We start from the raw sequence: 20599 nt of genomic DNA, 5'->3' as shown, positions 1-20599 counted from the left end.
GCAGTTCTTTGTAACTTTAAAATATATCCTACTAAGGGTGAACAGCCAGAGTACTGTGCTTAACGTTACTGGAATCATCTTTTCTATGTGATCAATTTGATCACATTAATTTCATTCTATTTGTAATCCATTTTAAGGCTTAATTTTTTCCTCATCCTTTCTGGTTTAATTTTAATGTATAAATATTTGAACAGATCAAAACTCAATACTGGATGGGACTTCTGATGTGGCAAACGTAAAAAATAACTATAAACTGGACAAAATGATTAACAGCAGCCGTTTCAGTGTCCTAAAAATCGACTAAAAGCTTACAGCAAAGTGAGTAACACTAGTGAAAAACTATTGAACTTCAGAAAATAGCCGTGAAATCTGTGGCTTCCTTGCAAGGACCTGCTCCCCTTCTTCCTCCCATCATTTGACACCGTAGTTCTAATAGAGCAAGGAAGGCCATGAAGAACCAGCAGTACCACTGCTTGAGGAGGCTGAGCTGATTCAAACTGGAGGTGAAATAATCCATGCCCAGTGGTACTGTCAGAAATAAGCAGCAATCTGAGTGGTAAGCAAACAGGGAAGGTCAGGGGTCCTACTAATTTGTGGTTGCGGCCCTGGCTGGGCAAATAAGGGACCCATGGACCAAGCAGAAATGTAACAGGGAGACAGAAGAGGCAGTCACAGAGGTACCTGATAAGCTCTCCTTGTACCCCTAATGGACTGGAGATGGTGCGCATGCCTGGTAGCAATGAAGAGGACCAAAGCTATTCATGCACGCTTGTCCTATCAGGAACCTGTGCACCTATGCTGAGGAGACACAAGAGGGTCCAGCTGGGCTGACCTGAAAATTCCCTAAAATTGTAATACACTTCTAAATCCACACACAGATCAGTAGGTGGAAGCCTTGTTGGTTTGAGCTGTTTGAACATAATCTCTGACCAGTTATCAACTGACCACTAAGCTGTACAGAAACAAGAGCAACCCCAAGAAAGCCATATTTAAAACTACCAGCAAGAAAAGGACAAAAACAAAACCCAGCTGAGCAGAGCTGTCAGTGGCCACACAGACACCAGGAGAAATTGACTGTACAGCTTGAGACTAGGTAAAAAGCAACAGTTGCAAAAAAGCAACAGGAAAAATAATGCAAGCAGGGAAGGTGGTGGTAGAGGACAGAATCCAGAGCTGTTACATCCCTACTTAAAACATCCAGTTTTAACAAAAAATTGTAAAGTATACAAAGAGACAGAAAAATTTGACCCACAACCAGGAAAAAAAACCAAAACAAAAAGAGCAGTAAACAGAAATATCTGAATATCACCGATTTTAGATCTAGCAAAGACTTGAAAGCAGCTATAAACATGTTCAAAGAACTAAAGAAAATTGTGTTTAAAGACTTAAATGAAAGCATGACAATGATTAAAAAAAGAGAACCACTGGCACAAAAACAGACACATAGACCAATGGAATAGAATAGAAACCCCAGAACTAGACCCACAAAAGTATGGCCAACTAATCTTTGACAAAGCAGGGAAGAACATCCAATGGAAAAAAGACAGTCTCTTTAACAAATGGGAGAACTGGACGGCAACATGCAGAAGATTGAAACTAGACCACTTTCTCACACCATTCACAAAAATAAACTCAAAATGGATAAAGGACCTGAATGTGAGACAGGAAACCATCAAAACCCTAGAGGAGAAAGCAGGAAAAGACCTCTCTGACCTCAGCCGTAGCAATTTCTTACTTGACACATCCCCAAAGGCAAGAGAATTAAAAGCAAAAATGAACTACTGGGACCTTATGAAGATAAAAAGCTTCTGCACAGCAAAGGAAACAACCAACAAAACTAAAAGGCAACCAACGGAATGGGAAAAGATATTTGCAAATGACATATAGGACAAAGGGCTAGTATCCAAAATCTATAAAGAGCTCACCAAACTCCACACCCGAAAAACAAATAACCCAGTGAAGAAATGGGCAGAAAACATGAATAGACACTTCTCTAAGAAGACATCTGGATGGCCAACAGGCACATGAAAAGATGCTCAACGTTGCTCCTCATCAGGGAAATACAAATCAAAACCACACTCAGACATCACCTCACGCCAGTGAGAGTGGCCAAAATGAACAAATCAGGAGACTATAGATGCTGGCGAGGATGTGGAGAAATGGGAACCCTCTTGCACTGTTGGTGGGAATGCAAATTGGTGCAGCCGCTCTGGAAAACAGTGTGGAGGTTCCTCAAAAAATTAAAAATAGATCTACCCTATGACCCAGAAATAGCACTGCTAGGAATTTACCCAAGGGATACAGGAGTACTGATGCATAGGGGCACTTGTACCCCAATGTTTATAGCAGCACTCTCAACAATAGCCAAACTATGGAAAGAGCCTAAATGTCCATCAACTGATGAATGGATAAAGAAATTGTGGTTTATATACACAATGGAGTACTACGTGGCAATGAGAAAGAATGAAGTATGGCCCTTTATAGCAACGTGGATGGAACTGGAGAGTGTTATGCTAAGTGAAATAAGCCATACAGAGAAAGACAGATACCATATGTTTTCACTCTTAGGTGGATCCTGAGAAACTTAACAGAAACCCATGGGGGAGGGGAAGGAAAAAAAAAAAAAAGAGGTTAGAGTGGGAGAGAGCCAAAGCATAAGAGACTCTTAAAAACTGAGAACAAACTGAGGGTTGATGGGGGGTGGCTGGGAGGGAGGGGAGGGTGGGGGATGGGTATTGAGGAGGGCACCTTTTGGGATGAGCACTGGGTGTTGTATGGAAATCAATTTGACAATAAATTTCATATACTGAAAATAAAATAAAATAATAAAATAAAATAAAATAAAATATAAAAAAAATAAAAAAAGAGAACCATGACAAAAGGACAAAAATTATTTAAAAGGAAAAAGTTGAAAAGTCCAATAACTGAAATGAAAAATTCATAGAAAGGAGATTTGAACTGGCATGAAAATTAAATAAAATTCAAGGTAGAGCAATAGACACCCAATCTGAAGAACTGAGAGCAGAAAAAAGATGGTGAAAAATGAAGAGCCCTCACAATACATGTGTTGAGAGTCCCAGAAAGGGGACAGAAGAAATAGTTGAAGAAATAATGGCTGAAGTCTTCAAAATGTTGATGAAAAATGTTAATCTAAAGATCCAAGCAGCTCAATGAACCCCAAGTACATAGATCCATATCTAGAACCACCAGAGTCAAAATGTTGAAAGACAAAGAGAAAATCTGAACGAACAGAAGGAAAACAACTTATCAGGTTCAGAACAACAACACTATTATTATTATCTGATTTCTCGCCAAAGAAATCAGTGTGATGACATACTCAAAATGTTGAAAGAAAAAAACTGTCAACCAAGAATTAGATATGCAGCAAGACCGTACCTCAAAATGAAGGCAAAATAAAAACATTCACAGATAAAGACAGAAATAGTGCTACCAAACCTCCCTTACAAGACATACTAAAGGAAATCCTTTGGACTGGAAGGAAATGATACCAGACGGTAACTCAAATAGACATGGAGAAATGAAAAGCTTTAGAAATGGTTCTATAGGGAGACCTGGGTGGTTGGCTCAGTCAGTTAAGCTTCCAACTTTGGCTCAGGTCATGATCTCACAGTCTGTGAGTTTGAGCCCCACATTGGGCTCTGTGCTGACAGTTCACAGCCTGGAGCCTGCTTCGGATTCTGTTCTGTGTCTCCCTCTCTCTCTGACCCTCCCCTGCTCGTGCTCTCTCTCAAAAATAAACAAACGTTAAAAAAATTTAGAAATGGTTCTAGAAATACATTATTTTCTCAATTTCTTTAAAAGACAAAAAAGACTAATTACAATACTTTGTGGATGAGTTTACAGCATATAATTGATATAATGTATATGACAATGGTGGCACCAAGGAAGAAGAAACAGTTATCCTGAAGCAAAATTTCTATATTTTACTGGAATTACAAAGTATTAAACTAAACTAGACTCTAATAAGATGCATAATATAAATCTATACAGCAACCACTAAATAAATTTAGCTAAGAAACAGTTTAAATATTAGAAATATTACAATGGTACACTAAAAAATTATCTAACATAAAAGGCACTAATTTTAATTTTTAAAAATTAAATTTAAATTTTAAAATATTTTTAATCCCCTTGCTATCAAGAATTAAGACACTTGTAAAGAGGATGACAGTGCTTTAGAACATGTCATCCAGTCCCAGAGAACTCACTTCGAGTTGTTTTGAGAACTATGTTAAAAATAAACCTTTACTGGGCACCTAGGTGGCTGTTGGTTGAGCATCTGACTCTTGATTCTGGATCAGGCCACGGTGTCATGGTTCATGAGTCTGGGCCCAATGACAGGTTCTACACTGACAGCAGAAGTCAGCTTGGGAGTTCTCTCTCTCCTCTCTCTGCCCCTCCCCCTGCTCATAGGCATGTGCTCTCTTTCAAAATAAACAAACATTAAAAATAAATAAATAAATAAATAAATAAACAAACAAACAATAAACCTCTACCTCACTGAATCAGGGATTCGCACCACAGATCTTCAGTTGTTTTTCTATAGGTAACCCAAGGCCATTTTCCACTGAATTAGCAAAATGAGTTCTTTGCTGACAGACCAATTCAGTTTGCAAATGTTTAACATCTATTCTTTGCCTTCACAAACATAGGTATGCTAGGATCTTATTTTATTCTATTTTCCAGGGAACAATGTTCTTGGATTATAGGGTAAAAGAATTTCACAGAATAGAGAGAACTATATTTTCTTAAAGACAAAACAACTTTGAAGTATTATATTGCAAAACACGATCCCAACAAACATTTCTATACTTTTAAACTAATCAATTATCTAGTTATTTCTTATTTTTTGAGGTAGGGAGGAGCAGAGGGAGAAGGAGAGAGAGAATCTTAAGCAGGCTCCACGCCCATCACGGAGCCCGACACAGGGCTCAATCTCATGATCGTGAGATCATGACCTGAGCCAAAAATCAAGTCAGACAGTTCACAGACTGAGCCACCCAGGTACTGCTCTCCAGTTATTTTTATTTTTATTTTTATTTTTTATTTTTATTTTTTCAACGTTTTTTATTTATTTTTGGGACAGAGAGAGACAGAGCATGAACGGGGGAGGGGCAGAGAGAGAGGGAGACACAGAATCGGAAACAGGCTCCAGGCTCCGAGCCATCAGCCCAGAGCCTGACGCGGGGCTCGAACTCACGGACCGCGAGATCGTGACCTGGCTGAAGTCGGACGCTTAACCGACTGCGCCACCCAGGCGCCCCCAGTTATTTTTAAATTTCATCACCACTGAGGGGCGCCCGGGTGGCTCAGTCCATGAAGCATCTGACTTCAGCTCAGGTCATGATCTCATGGTTCGTGGGTTCGAGCCCCGTGTCGGGCTCTGTGCTGACAGCTAAGAGCCTGGAGCCTGCTTTGGATTCTGTGTCTCCCTCTCTCTCTACCACTCCCCTGCTCTCTCTCTCTCAAAAATAAATAAACATTAAAAAAATTAAAAAAAAGAATTTCATTGCTACTGAGATCTTTCAACGGTGATCTAACCCATGTCTAAATGTGGTTACTTTGATTAATGATACCACTATAAACTAAGTTAGGTTTTAACTGATAATTTAACAGGTGGAAGGTGAGCATTTGGAAAAAAAAAATACAAACTCAGTCTGAGTTGATATTAAAATTTAATCAAATCACTGAAGCAAGAGTAGACTTTTAAAAATGGTGCTGGGACAACTTGGTAGTCATTTGGAAAAAGATAAAACTAGAATATATGTTGCATCTTACACAAGAGCAAACTCCAAGTAGACTGGAGATCTAAATATAAAAAGTGAAACCATATAAGTATTGGAAGAAGATATAGGTGAATTCCTCTTTAATCTCAGTGTGAGGAATAGCTTTCCAACTGTACCTCAAATCCTAGAGAATTGAAGTTGATACAACTTTAATTTTGGTGTAAACTGGCAAATGTCAGAAGGTGCTCCTTAATTCCCTTATTAATCATGAAACAACCACCTTTTCAGTGCTAGCTAGGAATATTCCCTATTCTTAAGATCAGTGAATAAAAAGAAACAATTTGGAGCTTATAAATGTATACTCCTTCTATCATTAAATGATAAAAAACTTGCATTAAATACATTTAAAAAAATCATTTAACAATCCTGCAATGATCATAGATTTAATACATAAAAAGGAGAAAATCAAGAGATTCACACCAGCAGGTTAATTTCCATATTGTAAATCTATCAGCAGGTCTCTGCTTCCCCCTGCAGTTTTGTAAAGTAATTGCTATAAAATAAACTTTTAAGTCAAGCACTGTGTTCAAAGATCACTTAATGGTCAAAGAGAAGGTTAAAAAAGCCACACACTTACTAAAGGGTTGGAAAATGGAGGCACAAGTACCATTGCTGCTTCAGTCTTATCTAGGTGGGGTGGAACAACTACACACTGAAAGGACTGAAGACACCCATCCTACAAATGATCCTGAAGGGAATTCCTTTATCATTAAAAAGACAAGCTTCAGTTTTGTTTTCTTTGAAATCAGACATCATTTGCTTTACACATACAGACATATTTGTTTTTTCCACAAGTTACTTTTAGAAGTCTTCTAGGGAGTCTGGAGGGAGGTTCTCTGGATTTGAGCTGTAGTGAGAATCTGACCTCTCACTAAGTCTTATCTTTCTCAGGATAGATGACTGACCTATAAGGAACTAATCTTGGAAATATTTCCTTGTTTCTCAGTTCAGAAAGTTCTATTTCCCAAAATTCAATTTAATAGAAATAAATTTCCTTATTTTAGTACTGTTTAAATTCAGCCCAACAAACCTTTTATAGAACCTGAGCAAAGAGGAAGATAAAAGAAAAACATCCCATGAGTCAACTCTTCTGATGTGAGATGCAGTCAGTATACTGGTTATACTTGCATTTTGGAAGCTTGGTCGTATTTGTCAATCTGGCTTTCTGTCTCCCAAAGAGTGACCACAGTTCTACCTATAACAAAATGACCTGGAGATGTTTGTTAAAGCAGATTCCTGGCTGCTACCTCACAAGTCTGTGCTATCAGACACTTCTCAGGGCTTTGCATGATTAATAAATTTCCTGTGACTCTTAGGCACTATACAGTTTGAGAACCATTGATCTACATAAAGTGATCTTCCTTAATAAACACAAGGAACACTGAATGCCACTTTAACTGTTTCATCAGCAAAGAATCTAAAATTATCCCACTAACTTCCAAATGTTTTGGGAGTAAAAATTTTGGAAAAGTTATTTCCCCTGACTTAAACTCAGGATCAGAAATCTAAGGTCTTTCCAATTCTTAAATTCTAGGATTTTATTTAATCATTTGTTAACAGTGTTCGTTAAATCCAATACTAGTAAACTTTAAGAAATTAATAAATATGGCAACCTTAATTCAAAAGGATGCCCATTAAAAAGGAAAAAACAAATCAGAAAGAGTTTTGTCATAAGGTTAACAGAATATACAGGGCACTATAGAAAAGTTACTGAAAACTTTCTGGAAGCAACCAGAAGAATGTTCCCTGCAAACAGGCCCACTGCTACAGCAGCATTGATAACAATTATGAAAATAACACAATGAGAAGGCAGAAACATGGAAATCAAAAGGATTAAGTACTGTGAGATTAAGGAAAAATGAGAGGGAAATAACTGATGAAGAACTTCTGTTCCAAACAATACTTCAATAATGGTCCCTGGCTAGAGATAAAGTCTTGAAGGAAAGAATAATCCTTTATGTCTTCAGAGCCTAAGGAAAATGTTTTAAAATCCCAGAAATCTTGGGGTGCCTGGGTGGCTCAGTCGGTTAAGCACCCGACTCTTGGTTTCAGCTCAGGTCATGATCTCATGGTTCGTGAGTTCAAGCCCCATGTAAGGCAGCATGGAGCCTGCTTCGTATTCTCTCTCTGCCCCACCCCCATCCCCCAAGAGCTCTCTCGCTCACTCTCTTTCTCTTCCTCTCAAAATACACCTTAAAATCCCAGAAATCTTGTGCTCTGAGTCCACATTTACCAAACACAGACTTCTGTACTTAAATGGATCTATGGGTGTACCTATTTACAAATGAATACCATGGGCAAACAACTGGTAGGAGGGAGCCAACCCATTAAAGTAACTACATCTGCACTTTGGCTTACAAATAAACTTTTCATTTATAGCAAGAATTATATCACTAGAGCCCTGATGAACTCTAAGTCCCTCCATCTTCTCCATATTTGTAAATGGAATCACCATCCACCCAGTAGCTGAAGCTAAGAAATCATGCTGTATACTACTTTGCCCCATTGCATGGAACATTTCCCTCTCTGATTGTCACACATTTGACTTTCCCTCCAAGTCTTTGCTGATCTACAACCTCTCCAGAGAAGGCTTTTCCTGACCAGCCAATCTAAAGTAGTCCTCCCCATCCTTCCAACCCCACCCCTACATCACTTCATCTTAAAAATTTTTTATACTTCCCAACTAGCATATAGCAGCTAGGAGAGAAGAGAAACCCTCTCATCCTGTTTACCACTGTATCCTTAAGGGCTTCAAACAATTCGTGGTATGTGGAAGAAATCCAAGTATTTCTGGAATAAATAAATGAATGAGATAAACTCTCTGTAACTCGTAAGATCAATTACTGACCTTCACAGGAGAGATAATCATAGTATTTATTCAACAGCTATTGAGTGAAGGAAGATGATGTGCAAGGCCTTAAGACAGTGGTCTTCAAACTTCAGTGAGCGCATAAGAATTATCTAGGGAATTTACATACGACTAAACTCCACTGTGACAAGTACCCCAGAAAAGGTGATTTTCTCACAGGATCAGCCCTATGCAGTATGTTCTATAGGTTCTGATACTATAAAGCATCTTTGTATCATAATTTCATAACAACAATTCTCATCTGCTACCAGATTTGTCCTTTACATCAGCCACACCTTTGAGAAGCACTTATTTGCTTCACAGTTCCAGTACATCTCAAATGTTTGCTAAAATCCCATTCCTCTGGATAGTCATGTCAACATTTAGGTTTTCACAAATACTTAAGATATACTGCTGAAACACACACACACACACACACACACACACACACACACACACACACACACACACACAGTGCTTTCCTTAAAAGATTTTGCCTGTTTTTAAAAATCTTAGCTGCCTTCTTCCTCCATTACTCTTGTTTTTGCCTCCTCTCCCTCCCCTTCTCCATTACTGATTTAGGAGTTCTGCTGAGAACTGGAACTCCAATTGAGCCTGGATTATCTGCTCAGCCACAGGGCAAGTCAAGTCTGCTTGAATAACAGGCTTTAGCTATTGATACTTGATTCTACCTGAAGAGAAACATACACAGATCCTATAATAGCATTTCTTTCCAAATCCTCAAAGGTCAGCTTTCTGTGCTCTGGTAAAAAATCCATGCTGGTGGTAAAGAATCAATTTTTATTTATATTCTCAAAATGGAATTACTTGTGTTGTTGATTATAAATGTGATGTGCACTTACTGTATAAAAAAAAAGTAGAGAATAAAACAGGTGAAGGCGATTAAGAGGTTCAAACTTCCAGTTATAAAATATGTCACAGGGATGAAAAGCACAGCATAGGGAATACAGTCAATAATACCGTAATAACTTTGTATGCTGACAGACTTACTGGTAAGCACTACCATGGCAAGAACTGAGTAATGTATGGAACTGTTAAATCACTATGCTGTCCACCTAAACCTAATAGAACTCTGTATGTCAACTATACTTCAAAAAAGTATATTAAACATAAATAAAAATTTCCCAATAATCACACCCCGTATCTTTCCAAACTTTCATGTCTGAACACATTTTTACACAGGTTTTTAACTCAAAAGGAATCATCATGGACTATTCTATAACCTGCTGTAAAGGGAACACACCTCTTGCGTGTCTCCTCTCCTACCAACACACTGAACACTTCTGTGACCAGACGTGTGGGAGTTTCCCCTGCACCAACAACTCCAACTCTACAGCAGACACCAGATGCTGCCCTGCGTTTTCACTCACTTTGGACACACTCCACCTGGAGATGCATCAGATCCTACAAATTAAGGACTTGCTCCCAACCCCACCCCTACTTCAGATGCCAACTGCCAGTCAAGGTTGTCACCTCTGCTTTTGACCCTTGGGCTATAAACTGGAAGTTCCCATGACTTCCTCCTCAGTTGCAATTAATTTGCTAAAGAGACTCCCAGAACTCAAGAAACCAGTTCACTTACTAGATTACTGTTTTATTCTAAAGACTGTAACTCTGGGGCCCCTGGGTGGCTCAGTCAGTTAAGCGTCCGACTTCGGCTCAGGTCATGATCTCACGGCTCATGAGTTCAAGCCCCGAGTCAGTCTCTGTGCTGACAGCTCACAGCCTGGAGCCTGCTTTGAATTCTGTGTCTCCCTCTTTCTCTGCCCCTCCCCTGCTCATGCTCTCTCTCCCCTTCAAAAATAAATAAACATTAAAACAAATTAAAAAAAAAAAAAAGACTGTAACTCTGGGCACAGGCAGACAGAAGAGACGGTATGCAGGAAGGGGCACTGAGCTTCCATGCTGAGTATGTCACCCTCCTTGCACCTCTACATGTTCACCCAATTCAGAAGCTCTCTGAACCCTTTTGTTTAAATTTTTTTTTTCATTGAGTACTTTTGTTTTATTCAAATGCCAAAACATAAGTTTCAAGTACAAATCGTAGTTATACTCAGTTTGTTTATTTATTTTTTAATGTTTATTTATTTTTGACAGAGTGAGAAACAGAGCATGAGCGGGGGAGGGGTAGAGAGAGAGGGAGACAGAATCTGAAGCAGGCTCCAAGCTCTGAGCTGTCAGCACAGACCCCGACGTGGGGCTCAAACTCACAGACCGCGAGATCATGACCTGAGCCGAAGTTGGATGCTCAACCGACTGAGCCATCCAGGCACCCCATCAGTTTGTTTGATTTAAAAACATCGATTATGCTATGTTAGCAACTTCCAAAACCAAATGGAAGTTGTTGTGACTATAACATCTTCTAGTGCATTTCTGGAGGATTACCCTTAATACATTTAGTAGCTAATCCAATTTTCACTCCACAAAAAGGAAAATTATGATGCTATAAGGAAAAGATAGTGAACAGTTATAATATGAAAGACTTCCTGAGAAAAACTTTAACCAGTGCTAGACAGACTAAGAAGGATACCTGTTTCTGTTCCATATTATAGCAAACAGGTTTAAACATTCTGCAAAAGTGCATTTCTGGTCCTACCCAGCCATAAACAGATATCTCATATCTCTTACTACATCATAGAAAGCCCAACTTTTCATCAACAGGATTTAGAATTTGCTAATTGCTTGAGGTTCTTTTCCTAAGAAAAAGGGGGTAAGAGGAAAACTCAAGTGTCTATGAACCAAATAATGAAAATAAATATTTAAATGTACTCTGATTTAAATACTTTCAAATGAGGTTGAACTGAGTGAACAGCATAGAAATTTGTATCATCAAGCTTAAAAGATACCCAAATATTTTAATATTTATAAAATCAAATGAAGTAACTTCCATTGTTAAGTCCCTCCAAATTTCCCCCACTGTTTAGTGTTGTTATATAATGAAGGTTAGTAACTTATATTTTAGTGTGAACACATTCATTTCTGCTGACAGCAAAACATAGATTTTCTTTAATGTTCTATGAAGACAAGAATTAGATACCTAGGATCAAAGAACAAAACAAAACAGGAGCTCTTGGGTGGCTCAGTCAGTTAGGCGTCTGACTTCAGCTCAGGTCATGATCTTATGGTTTGGGGATTTGAGCCCTGTGCCAGGCTCTGTGCTGACAGCTCTGAGCCTGGAGTCTGCTTCGGATTCCGTGTGTCCCTCCCTCTCTGCCCTCCCCTGCTTGTGCTCTGTCTTTCTCAAAAGTATAAACATTAAAAAAAAAAAAAAAAAAGAAGAAGAACAAAACTAGCTGAGTACTTTGGTAAGTGCACAATATTAGGGTATTTTATTTAGTTTAGCACATGGCTGTTACTATGACTGATAACGCATGCTACTTTTAGAATTAGATGGTCTTTTCCTGAAGATTTAAGGCAGACTTCAATTCTATCTGCACACTCATAGTACTAAAATGGATTTTTTAATTTTTAAAAAATATTTATTTTTGAGAGACAGAGAGGATGACAGAGGGCAGAGAGAGAGGGAGACACAGAACTCGAAGTGGGCTCCAGGCTTCACAACAGAGCCCAACGCAGGGCTCGAACTCACAACCTGTGAGATCATGACCTGAGCGCTTAACTGACTGAGCCACCCAGGCGCCCCTGGGGTTTTAATGTAGGTTTCAGTACATAAGCACCACTGGTCAAATCATTGGTCACTAGTGATTAACTCAACCTCCAGCCTCTGTCCCCTCCCCAGAGGTGGGGCTGAAAGCTCCAAACTCTGACAACCAGACCTCATTCTTGAGGTGATTTTTGGAAAGCTCCTATGTGTGTGGTTGAAAGGGGCTGGTTATAAATAACAAAACACACCCTTATTTCTTATTAGGAAATTCCAAGGGTTTAGGAACTCTGCTAGGAACTGGGACAAACCCAAGTACATAATTGTTATTATAAGCCATATTTCACACCTGCTTAATTCAATTAACAGGTATTTTTTCCACATCAATATTAAGATTTATCTTTCTTTTTAATGACTGCATTACATGCTATTGCATAAAAATGGCAAAACTGTTTAAAGTAATATACCCTCTGTTGAACATCATTTCTAATGTTCAAAATTATGAATGATGTTGTGACACATCTTTATGTAGACATCTGTACACATCTCTAATAACTTCCTTAAAATAAATGACTAAAAATTGTAAAATTCAGTTCCTCATCTCTACTAGCCACATTTCAAATGCTCCACAGCTGATGACTATTAACATGTGGTTGATCATGGCCAGTAGCTACCATACTAAACAGAGTATACATAGAACATTCCCATCACTGCAAAAGGTTCTATTGATAGCCTTGGTCTAAAGAAATATTCATATTAAAAATGTGATACCTATATCCCACAGAAATGACATAGCACTTTAAACTCCCAAAATTAGCACAAGCACTCTTTGTGTCCTCTCATTGCGGACATCAGATAAATCGAGACGTAATGTTTTAATCTGCACTTAAACACTATTAGTGAGGCTAAAAATCTGTTCACATTTTTTGGCAATTTGTGTTTATTTTGTTGTTGTTGAATTATCTCAACTCTATTTTAAAAGAATCAAGTTTAAAGGTATCCTGTTCCTAGTGACCTATAAAAGCAAACCATGTGTGCAGTGAAGAGAGATTTCTTCATCTGTTTTGCTGGTTTCCTAATAATTTCATAAAGATATTTATCAAAACACCAGAAAAATACCCAAGAGAGTAGTACCACAATTAGGTAAAGGTAGTCTGCACTCTTGGAGGTTGTTTCCTTAGTGGAATTAATGGTTTACATTTCTATAAAATAACAATGGCTATCACCACAGCATGTTGTTTCTAAGAGATATTGTTACAAATTTTCAAATTAAGCTACAAAAACATACAAGTTGATACACAAATATAAAATACAAAATGTTTATATCTGAAAAGTGATTATATTTACACAAAAGTCTAGAATAGGAAAAAACCAACCTATGGAATAGGAATCAGAGCAGTGGGTCCCTGGGTTGGTGGGGGTGCAGGGACAAAATGAGTGGTGATGCACACAATGGGAGTTTCTGGAACGATGGTTATGTTCTGGATCCTAATAAGGGTGTGAGTTACACAGGTGCATACAGCTGTCAAGACTCACTGAACTGTACACAGAATGTAAACAGTTTCACTATATGTAAGTTATATCTTAACTTTTAAAAGGAAGAAAAAAGTTTAAAAGTCATTGTGCCATTTAGAATATTCAACTTAGAGGCAATAAAAGTAATTGTTTTAAATATTTATAGAACTTAAAATGTGATTCCTGGCCAGGAGACACAAAGTTTTACTAAATTGGGAATGGGAGGCAGAGTATGTAACATCTCGAGTCAAATCACACAACTGTCAAACCAATGGCACAGTAGAAAATTCACCATCAGGGTAAAACACATTAAGGTATCAGAAAGGCATTGCTAACGTTTTAACACAGACATTTAATCAATGCTTCTAAAAAGCCTGCACCTGTGATATGAATCAAACACTTTCTGGAAAATCATTTCCCTAATTATTGAACAGTATGTGATTTAATTTTCTGAGCCATTTCTGCTGAGGTAGTTTATGAAATTGGTTCATTTTGCCCTTTGTCCTTCTCTTCTAAGCCATTGTTATTTTATCGTATCACACTAGCACAAAAGCTAACACATGCACGTTAAAACTAATAGACTTGGGGTGTGTGGGTGGCTCAGGCGGTTAAGCGTCCGACTCTTGATTTTGGCTCAGGTCACAATCTCACGGTTGTGGGATGGAACCCCATATCAGGCTCTGACAGCATGGAGACTGCTTAAGATTCTCTCTGCCCTGTTCCCCACTTGCATGGGTGTGCATGTGCTCTCTCTCAAAAAAATAAAAAATAAAATAACACCAATAGGCTTAATAATGAAAAATGCCCAAGGAGAGACAAGATGCTCCATGTCACATTACTTCCCAGTTCCCGTTACAGTGCACATTCAGAATCCCTGCCCATTACCAATGTATCATAACCTGTTCAGTGAGTGAGCTGTTCAGAAGCCTAAGATACAAATCTCATTCAAGTTCCTTGCAGACAAGGAACTCAGATATTATGGTAACTATTCAGATGACCTCGATTAGGAGATGAGAAGGAAGGATATGTGGACGATACCAAGACTTCTGTCTCCAAAAGTGAAGGCTTGCCCAGTTAAGGATGTGGCCCAGGGGCAAAGAAGCAGGAAAATGTACATTGTTTTAGTGTATTTGCTTTGTAGAAAGACAGCTGTTTTTGTTATTAAATGCTACATTATACTTTGGAATCAGACCTGGGTTTGAGAATCAGTTCTGCCATTTATTACACGTGTGATCTTGGGCAAGTTACTAAGTTCTGTTCTCTTATGGGAAATGCTAACAGTTTATGTTTCATAGATGTGTTGTAAAGATCACATGAAAACACAACTTTCTAAGTTTAGTGGCTGGCAAATTATAGGTGCTTAACAAATGATAACTACTATCATATACAAGTCTATTTCTCAAGAATGTTATGTAAACAATACAGGGCCCAGTCACTGCCCTCTGCAACCAAACCACCACCAGAATATTCAGGCAGTCATATTTTTTTTTTTTTTTTTTTTTTTTTTTTTGCTATCAAGGGATTAATACAAATAAGCAGCATACCATAATTCTAAAGTCTAACCAAAAAACGTTCCTTACAGGAATTTCAGCAGCCAACCACCAATAAGGCCATTTTTTAAAAAAAAAAAAAAGCTAAAAGGTATATACAGATGTTATAAAATTATATGAGGCAAACAGAAGAACTCAAAGTTGACCAAAAAAAAAAAAAAAAAAAAAGGAAAAAAAAAAAAGGAAATCTGTTAAGCAGACACACTCCGTGCTACTGATTTATCTCAGCTCTGTCACTACTAAAGCAATAAGGACACAGATGGGCAAGTAACTCTTTCAGCACAGATGACCCAATCTGTGATACAGTATCAAACACATTTATTCATTTTAAAAAGCAGTTTATCGTGGCAGATAGTGCACAATAAATATTTACCTGTTTCTCTTCATCTGGCATGTTTTTTTCCAGTTCTATTAGGTATTCTTCATCTAGTTCAGAGGAATTCACATTATCATCAGGTTTGTTCTCAACCCTGTCCACTCCTGGCTCCTCCTTTTCAAATGAGGTGCTAGGGTCATGAAAACACTCCTCTTCTCCCTGGTCCTCCTGGGGATGGGCTTCAACATCCTTGAGCAACTTGCTCTGGAAATGGTGATCTTTGGTATTAGAAACTGGAGGGCTAGCACACTCTGCTTCCTGGGGATCTGTAACTTTCAAACCATTGAAAAGATCCTCTGGAACCCTACAGTTTTCTGACTTCTCCCCCATGCTGGATCAGTGAGGAAGGTGAAGCTGAAGTTCTGGGAAAAGAGAAAATATGTTAGGTAATGGTGCTTATACAGGTATCCACCACTTTCCAAAAGTCTGCCTTATGCCACTTCGCTTTTAACATTAGCATGGTACATTAGCATGGCAATAGCTCTTTTCGTAAAAGTGAAAATCCCCTTCAGATTTCTTTTAGTGAAAACATGTAAATATTAATGCAGGTCTTTGTAAAAGCAAACTGGTATAACTCGACCTTTTGGAAAGCAGGGGGTGGTGGGTGTGTGGATAATCTTTATTTTATGCCATTTTGGCTCAGGAAAGGTTTGATAAACGCTCAACTTTTGAGACAGCAGTGGAAACCTGTATTAAAAAAAGATCCTACCTATTACACCTAAACAAATTTGTACCTCAAAACCCCAAAACACACCTTAACTTCCTTTCATTGAAATTATTATAAAGAAAAATTTGGTTATAAGCCCATAAATAATGCCAAACATCATTTTAACTGACACCCCTTTCAGAACTTCATATAAGCAACAAAAGAGAACGATTTTAATGTGACTCTTCCTTTTTCCACTGCTCAAATTTTGTCAGGGTTGTAAAAAAATAGGCATAAGCTAAAACAAAAGTAAGAAAAATGAAACGCCCCTAACCTTTATTCAGAACGAATAGCCAGGTCGTAAAAAAATAAATAAATAAATAAATAAATAAATAAATAAAAATATAAAAATAAAAATACGGGCCTTTCCAGCACCATGATACGAAGCTCAAGAATAAGTATCTGACGGTGCTTAAAATGCAGTCAGTGCCAAAACATCGATTGTCAAATTCACCCAAGTGCGCGCTGTAGAGCCCACGCAGGTTATACTGTAAAGGAAATCGTGGCGCAGCTGGTCCTCATCAGGACTCAGGCACGAAAAGAGTGGCTCTCAACCTTGGCTAAACACAATAATACTTGGGACGCTTTAGCAAGTACTGCTACCCAGATCTTATCCTCCACAGATTCTGATTTTGGCGTCTGGCGTAGGCCCAGGATACTCGTATTTTTTAAAAAAGGCATTCCAGGTGATTCTAATGTACAGCCAATTGAGAACCACTGCTGTAGAAGCTGAGTCAGACCGTCAGCAGCTCCACCCCTCACCCCTCTGGTCACAGCAAAATCACGCCAAAGCCCCTTGTGTCGCGACAAGAGCCCGAATTCGTCCCAGCTCGTCCCAAGAAAACTTCAAAAAAACAAGACCTTAATACCAAGACTTAGCCTCCACACAATGTTTTGTTTCCCCTGCTTCCAGGTCTAGTGGAAGAATGCAGGAGTTTGAGTCCCCGGGGTTAAGAAGAGGCCACCCTACGCTTCCCAACAGTTTGTTCTCTGAGTCCCCCAACGCCTTAAGCGGACAGCCCCAGGTGGCACTCACAGCTCCCCAGCTCCTCTCGTCCTCACCTTCCCAGCCTCTAAAATCTTCTATTTCCGTTCACCCAAGTGCACTTCCGTCGGAGCCAACCAATGGCATCACTGTTGGCAAAGCATCCTGGGAAATGTAGTGGCACCCTCAGGGAGAAAGCACGTCGCTATCGCGGTGTGTGACGCCATTGTACGGACTGAAATGCAGGCGGAAGTTACCATCTTGGGTTACGGCGAGAGTTCGCATTACTCAGCACCTGCGGCAAAAAGGTTGTCTCCAAACTGTTCCATTTACTCCGTCACTCTGACCTCTTATGCTAACAATGTATAAAGGAATCCTGAAGCATAAACCCTGTCCAAAATAAAATTTTCTCTCCAATGATTCTCAGACTGTGCCTTTCAAGGGGTCCATTGCTAGATCAAAACGGTTTTCATAATAACACTAAATTTGCCTTTCCCACACTTCTTTCATGAATATACAGTGTTTTCCAGAGGCTGTGTCATGTGATCGCTCAACGGCTTGAATGCAGAAGGAGTTCTGAGAATCCAGTAGTCTTCTGTTAAGCAAGAGACTTGCATAAACAAAACAATGCCACTCTTCACTATAGCATTTTTTGTTTTGGAAAATATAATGATTTATAACAAGATAATTTATGTTGGCATATAATAGGTGTATTGTTATCTTAAATTAACAAATACTAAATATTTTTCAGTTCTAATTTCTAGTATAGTAAATATTGGTAAGTATAAGCCACATAAAAGCTTTTTGTGGTCCTCATTAATATTGAGTGTTAAAGGGGTCCTGGAATCAAAGGGAACTGTTGTCCAATGCATTCTTTCAAGAAATGTTTACTAAATGTTTATTAGACCCCCACACATTATGCTGGGAATACAGAATTGAAATATCCTTCAAGGTAGCCAGACAGGTAATCAGTAATAACAGCAGAGATTACTTAGTTTTCTTTAACTCACAGAACCTATTGCAGAGATAGCTGGGAGGGACTTTATCAGGAAGGATATCTAACCTGTTTTTTGAATTTGTGTCTAAATGAAGTTATGCATACCCTCGTATTTTTGTGTACATCAAAAGCTTTAATATACAAAAACCATTAAAAATAGAATTTTTAGAATTCTATTCTAGAATAGAATAGACAATTTTAGAATTGTCCAGATTTTGGAAACCTTTTAATATTAAAATTTTTTTTTAATATGGCAGGAACTAAAAAACTGTTTGGTAGTTAGGCCTTTTATGACCTTTAAGAAGTCTTCTTAGGTGCAAAGAGATACAAACTTCCAGTTATAAAGTAAATAAGTCACAGAGATGAAGGGTACAGCATAGGGAATATACTTAATAATATTGCAATAATTTTATCTGGTAACAGTGACTACAGTTATGTAAGCATTGAGTAATGTACAGAATTGTAGAATCATTATGCCGTACACCTGAAACTAATATGACATTGTATGTCAACTATACTTCAATAATAATAAAAAAATAAGTCCTGTTAATTAAATTCTGGTGTAATTGAAAAGCTATGAATTTTGGAGCAAAATAAATAAGTAAAATACATAAAATAAACTTGAGTCACAATATCAGCTCTTTTACTTTACTAGCTGTCCAACTTTGAATTATAATTCTCGTAACTAACATTTATTATGTGTTTATTAAGTGTCACATGCTGTGAAAAATGCTTTAGGTGGATTATTTGATTATTTGAATTCTAATTTGGCTCTGCCATTTGACTAGCTGTATGACTTTGCTGCAAATTACTTAATGCCTCTAAACTTTCTATTTTTTAATGTTTATTTATTTTTGAGAGAAAGTGCAGCGCGAGCGGGGTAGAGGCAGAGCGGAAAGACAGAGGATCCTAAGCGGGGCTCAAACTCAAGAATGGAGAGATCATGACCTGAGCCGAAGATGGATACTTAACTGACTGAGCCACCCAGGAGCCCCAAATGCTTCTTCTAAACTTTAGTATATAAATTTTCCCTCAACTATAAAAATTGGGTTGGGTACCAATGATACCTCACCATTAAGTTTTGGAAGAAAGAAATGGTGAAATCTCGGAGAACAGGGCTTGACACACACATAGTGTTTAATGAGTGTTAGAGACAATAATATTATGTGACAGGTCTTGTGACTGTAGCTGGTTACAGGAAACCTAATAAGACACTGTCCCTGCCCTTCCCATTCCCAAGACTGCATAGGCTAGTCGGGGAAGGGGAGACTGGAAATAAGATAAAAGCACTACTGAGCCTGAAGGAAGATGCAATCCACTCTTTTTTTAATTTTTTTTTAAATGTTTATTTTTTTGAGAGAGCCAGCAACAGAGCATGTGCAGGGGAGGGGCAGAGAGAGAAGGAGACACAGAATTCGAAGCAGGCTCCAGGCTCTGAGCTGTCATCACGGAGCCGGATATGGGGCTTGAACCCATGAACCGTGAGATCATGACCTCAGCTGAAGTTGGATACTTACCTGACTGAGCCACCCAGGTGCCCCTCAGTCTTTTTTTTTTTTTTTTTTTTTAACCAAGGGCCAACACCCAATTGACCCACTTTAGCAATTCTTCACTAATAAGATATTTGAGTTATGCTGTTGAAAGAGTACTAGTTAATTAAAAGGAAAAAAAAACAGGAAAGGCTGAAGGACATCATAAAAATATCAGGACTATTTTTGGAAACGACAAGTAGCTGGATGTTGCTATAGAGTACAAAGCAAGAAACAAATTTTTACAAATGGAAGCCTACTAATCAGATCCTGGAACTGTGGAAATTTTGTCTTTGTGCTTACAGCCACTATTATAAAGGGAAAAGAAATGTTTTTCATTGAGAAGTCCGTTCTGTTATTATTTTCCTGAGGCAGAGACCATGTCTGTCTTGTTGTCAGTTGTAAGGGATCAGTGAACATCCTGTTATCACATGGGTGAATGGTTCTCTTCCAAGAATTTATGGATAACTAACTTGGATGTAAATCAAAAAATAAATTAATTAAAAAAAAGAATTTATGGCTAAAATAATGCGTAATCTGGTGCTCTGATGAGTTGTATAAAGAGGTTTTGAGACTTCTGGAATTATCTTGTAGGATTATTGTAAGAATTAAATGGTCATGTCTTATCTAAAACACAAGTGAAGTGCTCAATATAGAAAAAAAT

The 20599-nt window shown here is 38.2% G+C and overlaps 1 protein-coding gene across 2 annotated transcripts in view; it reads right to left on the bottom strand.

Moving 5' to 3' along the window:
* Positions 1-17589, bottom strand: part of TTC1 (tetratricopeptide repeat domain 1) — a 46559-nt gene extending 28970 nt beyond the window's left edge. The window contains exons 1-2 of one of the 2 annotated variants that reach the window (XM_019433745.2): positions 17487-17589; positions 15716-16080 (exon numbers count right to left, since the gene is read on the bottom strand). In XM_019433745.2, the coding sequence (XP_019289290.1) occupies positions 15716-16048 (333 nt within the window). In that variant the 5' untranslated portion in view covers positions 16049-16080; positions 17487-17589. Of the gene's footprint in view, positions 1-15715; positions 16081-17460 lie in introns of both variants that reach the window. The other variant, XM_019433744.2, reaches the window with a different exon arrangement.
* Between the last annotated feature and the right edge of the window lie 3010 nt (positions 17590-20599).

This window comes from Panthera pardus, unplaced genomic scaffold (assembly GCF_024362965.1).
Source record: "Panthera pardus isolate Hobbes unplaced genomic scaffold, ASM2436296v1 HiC_scaffold_2, whole genome shotgun sequence".
Lineage (NCBI taxonomy): Eukaryota > Metazoa > Chordata > Mammalia > Carnivora > Felidae > Panthera > Panthera pardus.
This window is presented reverse-complemented; position numbering and strand designations above follow the sequence as displayed.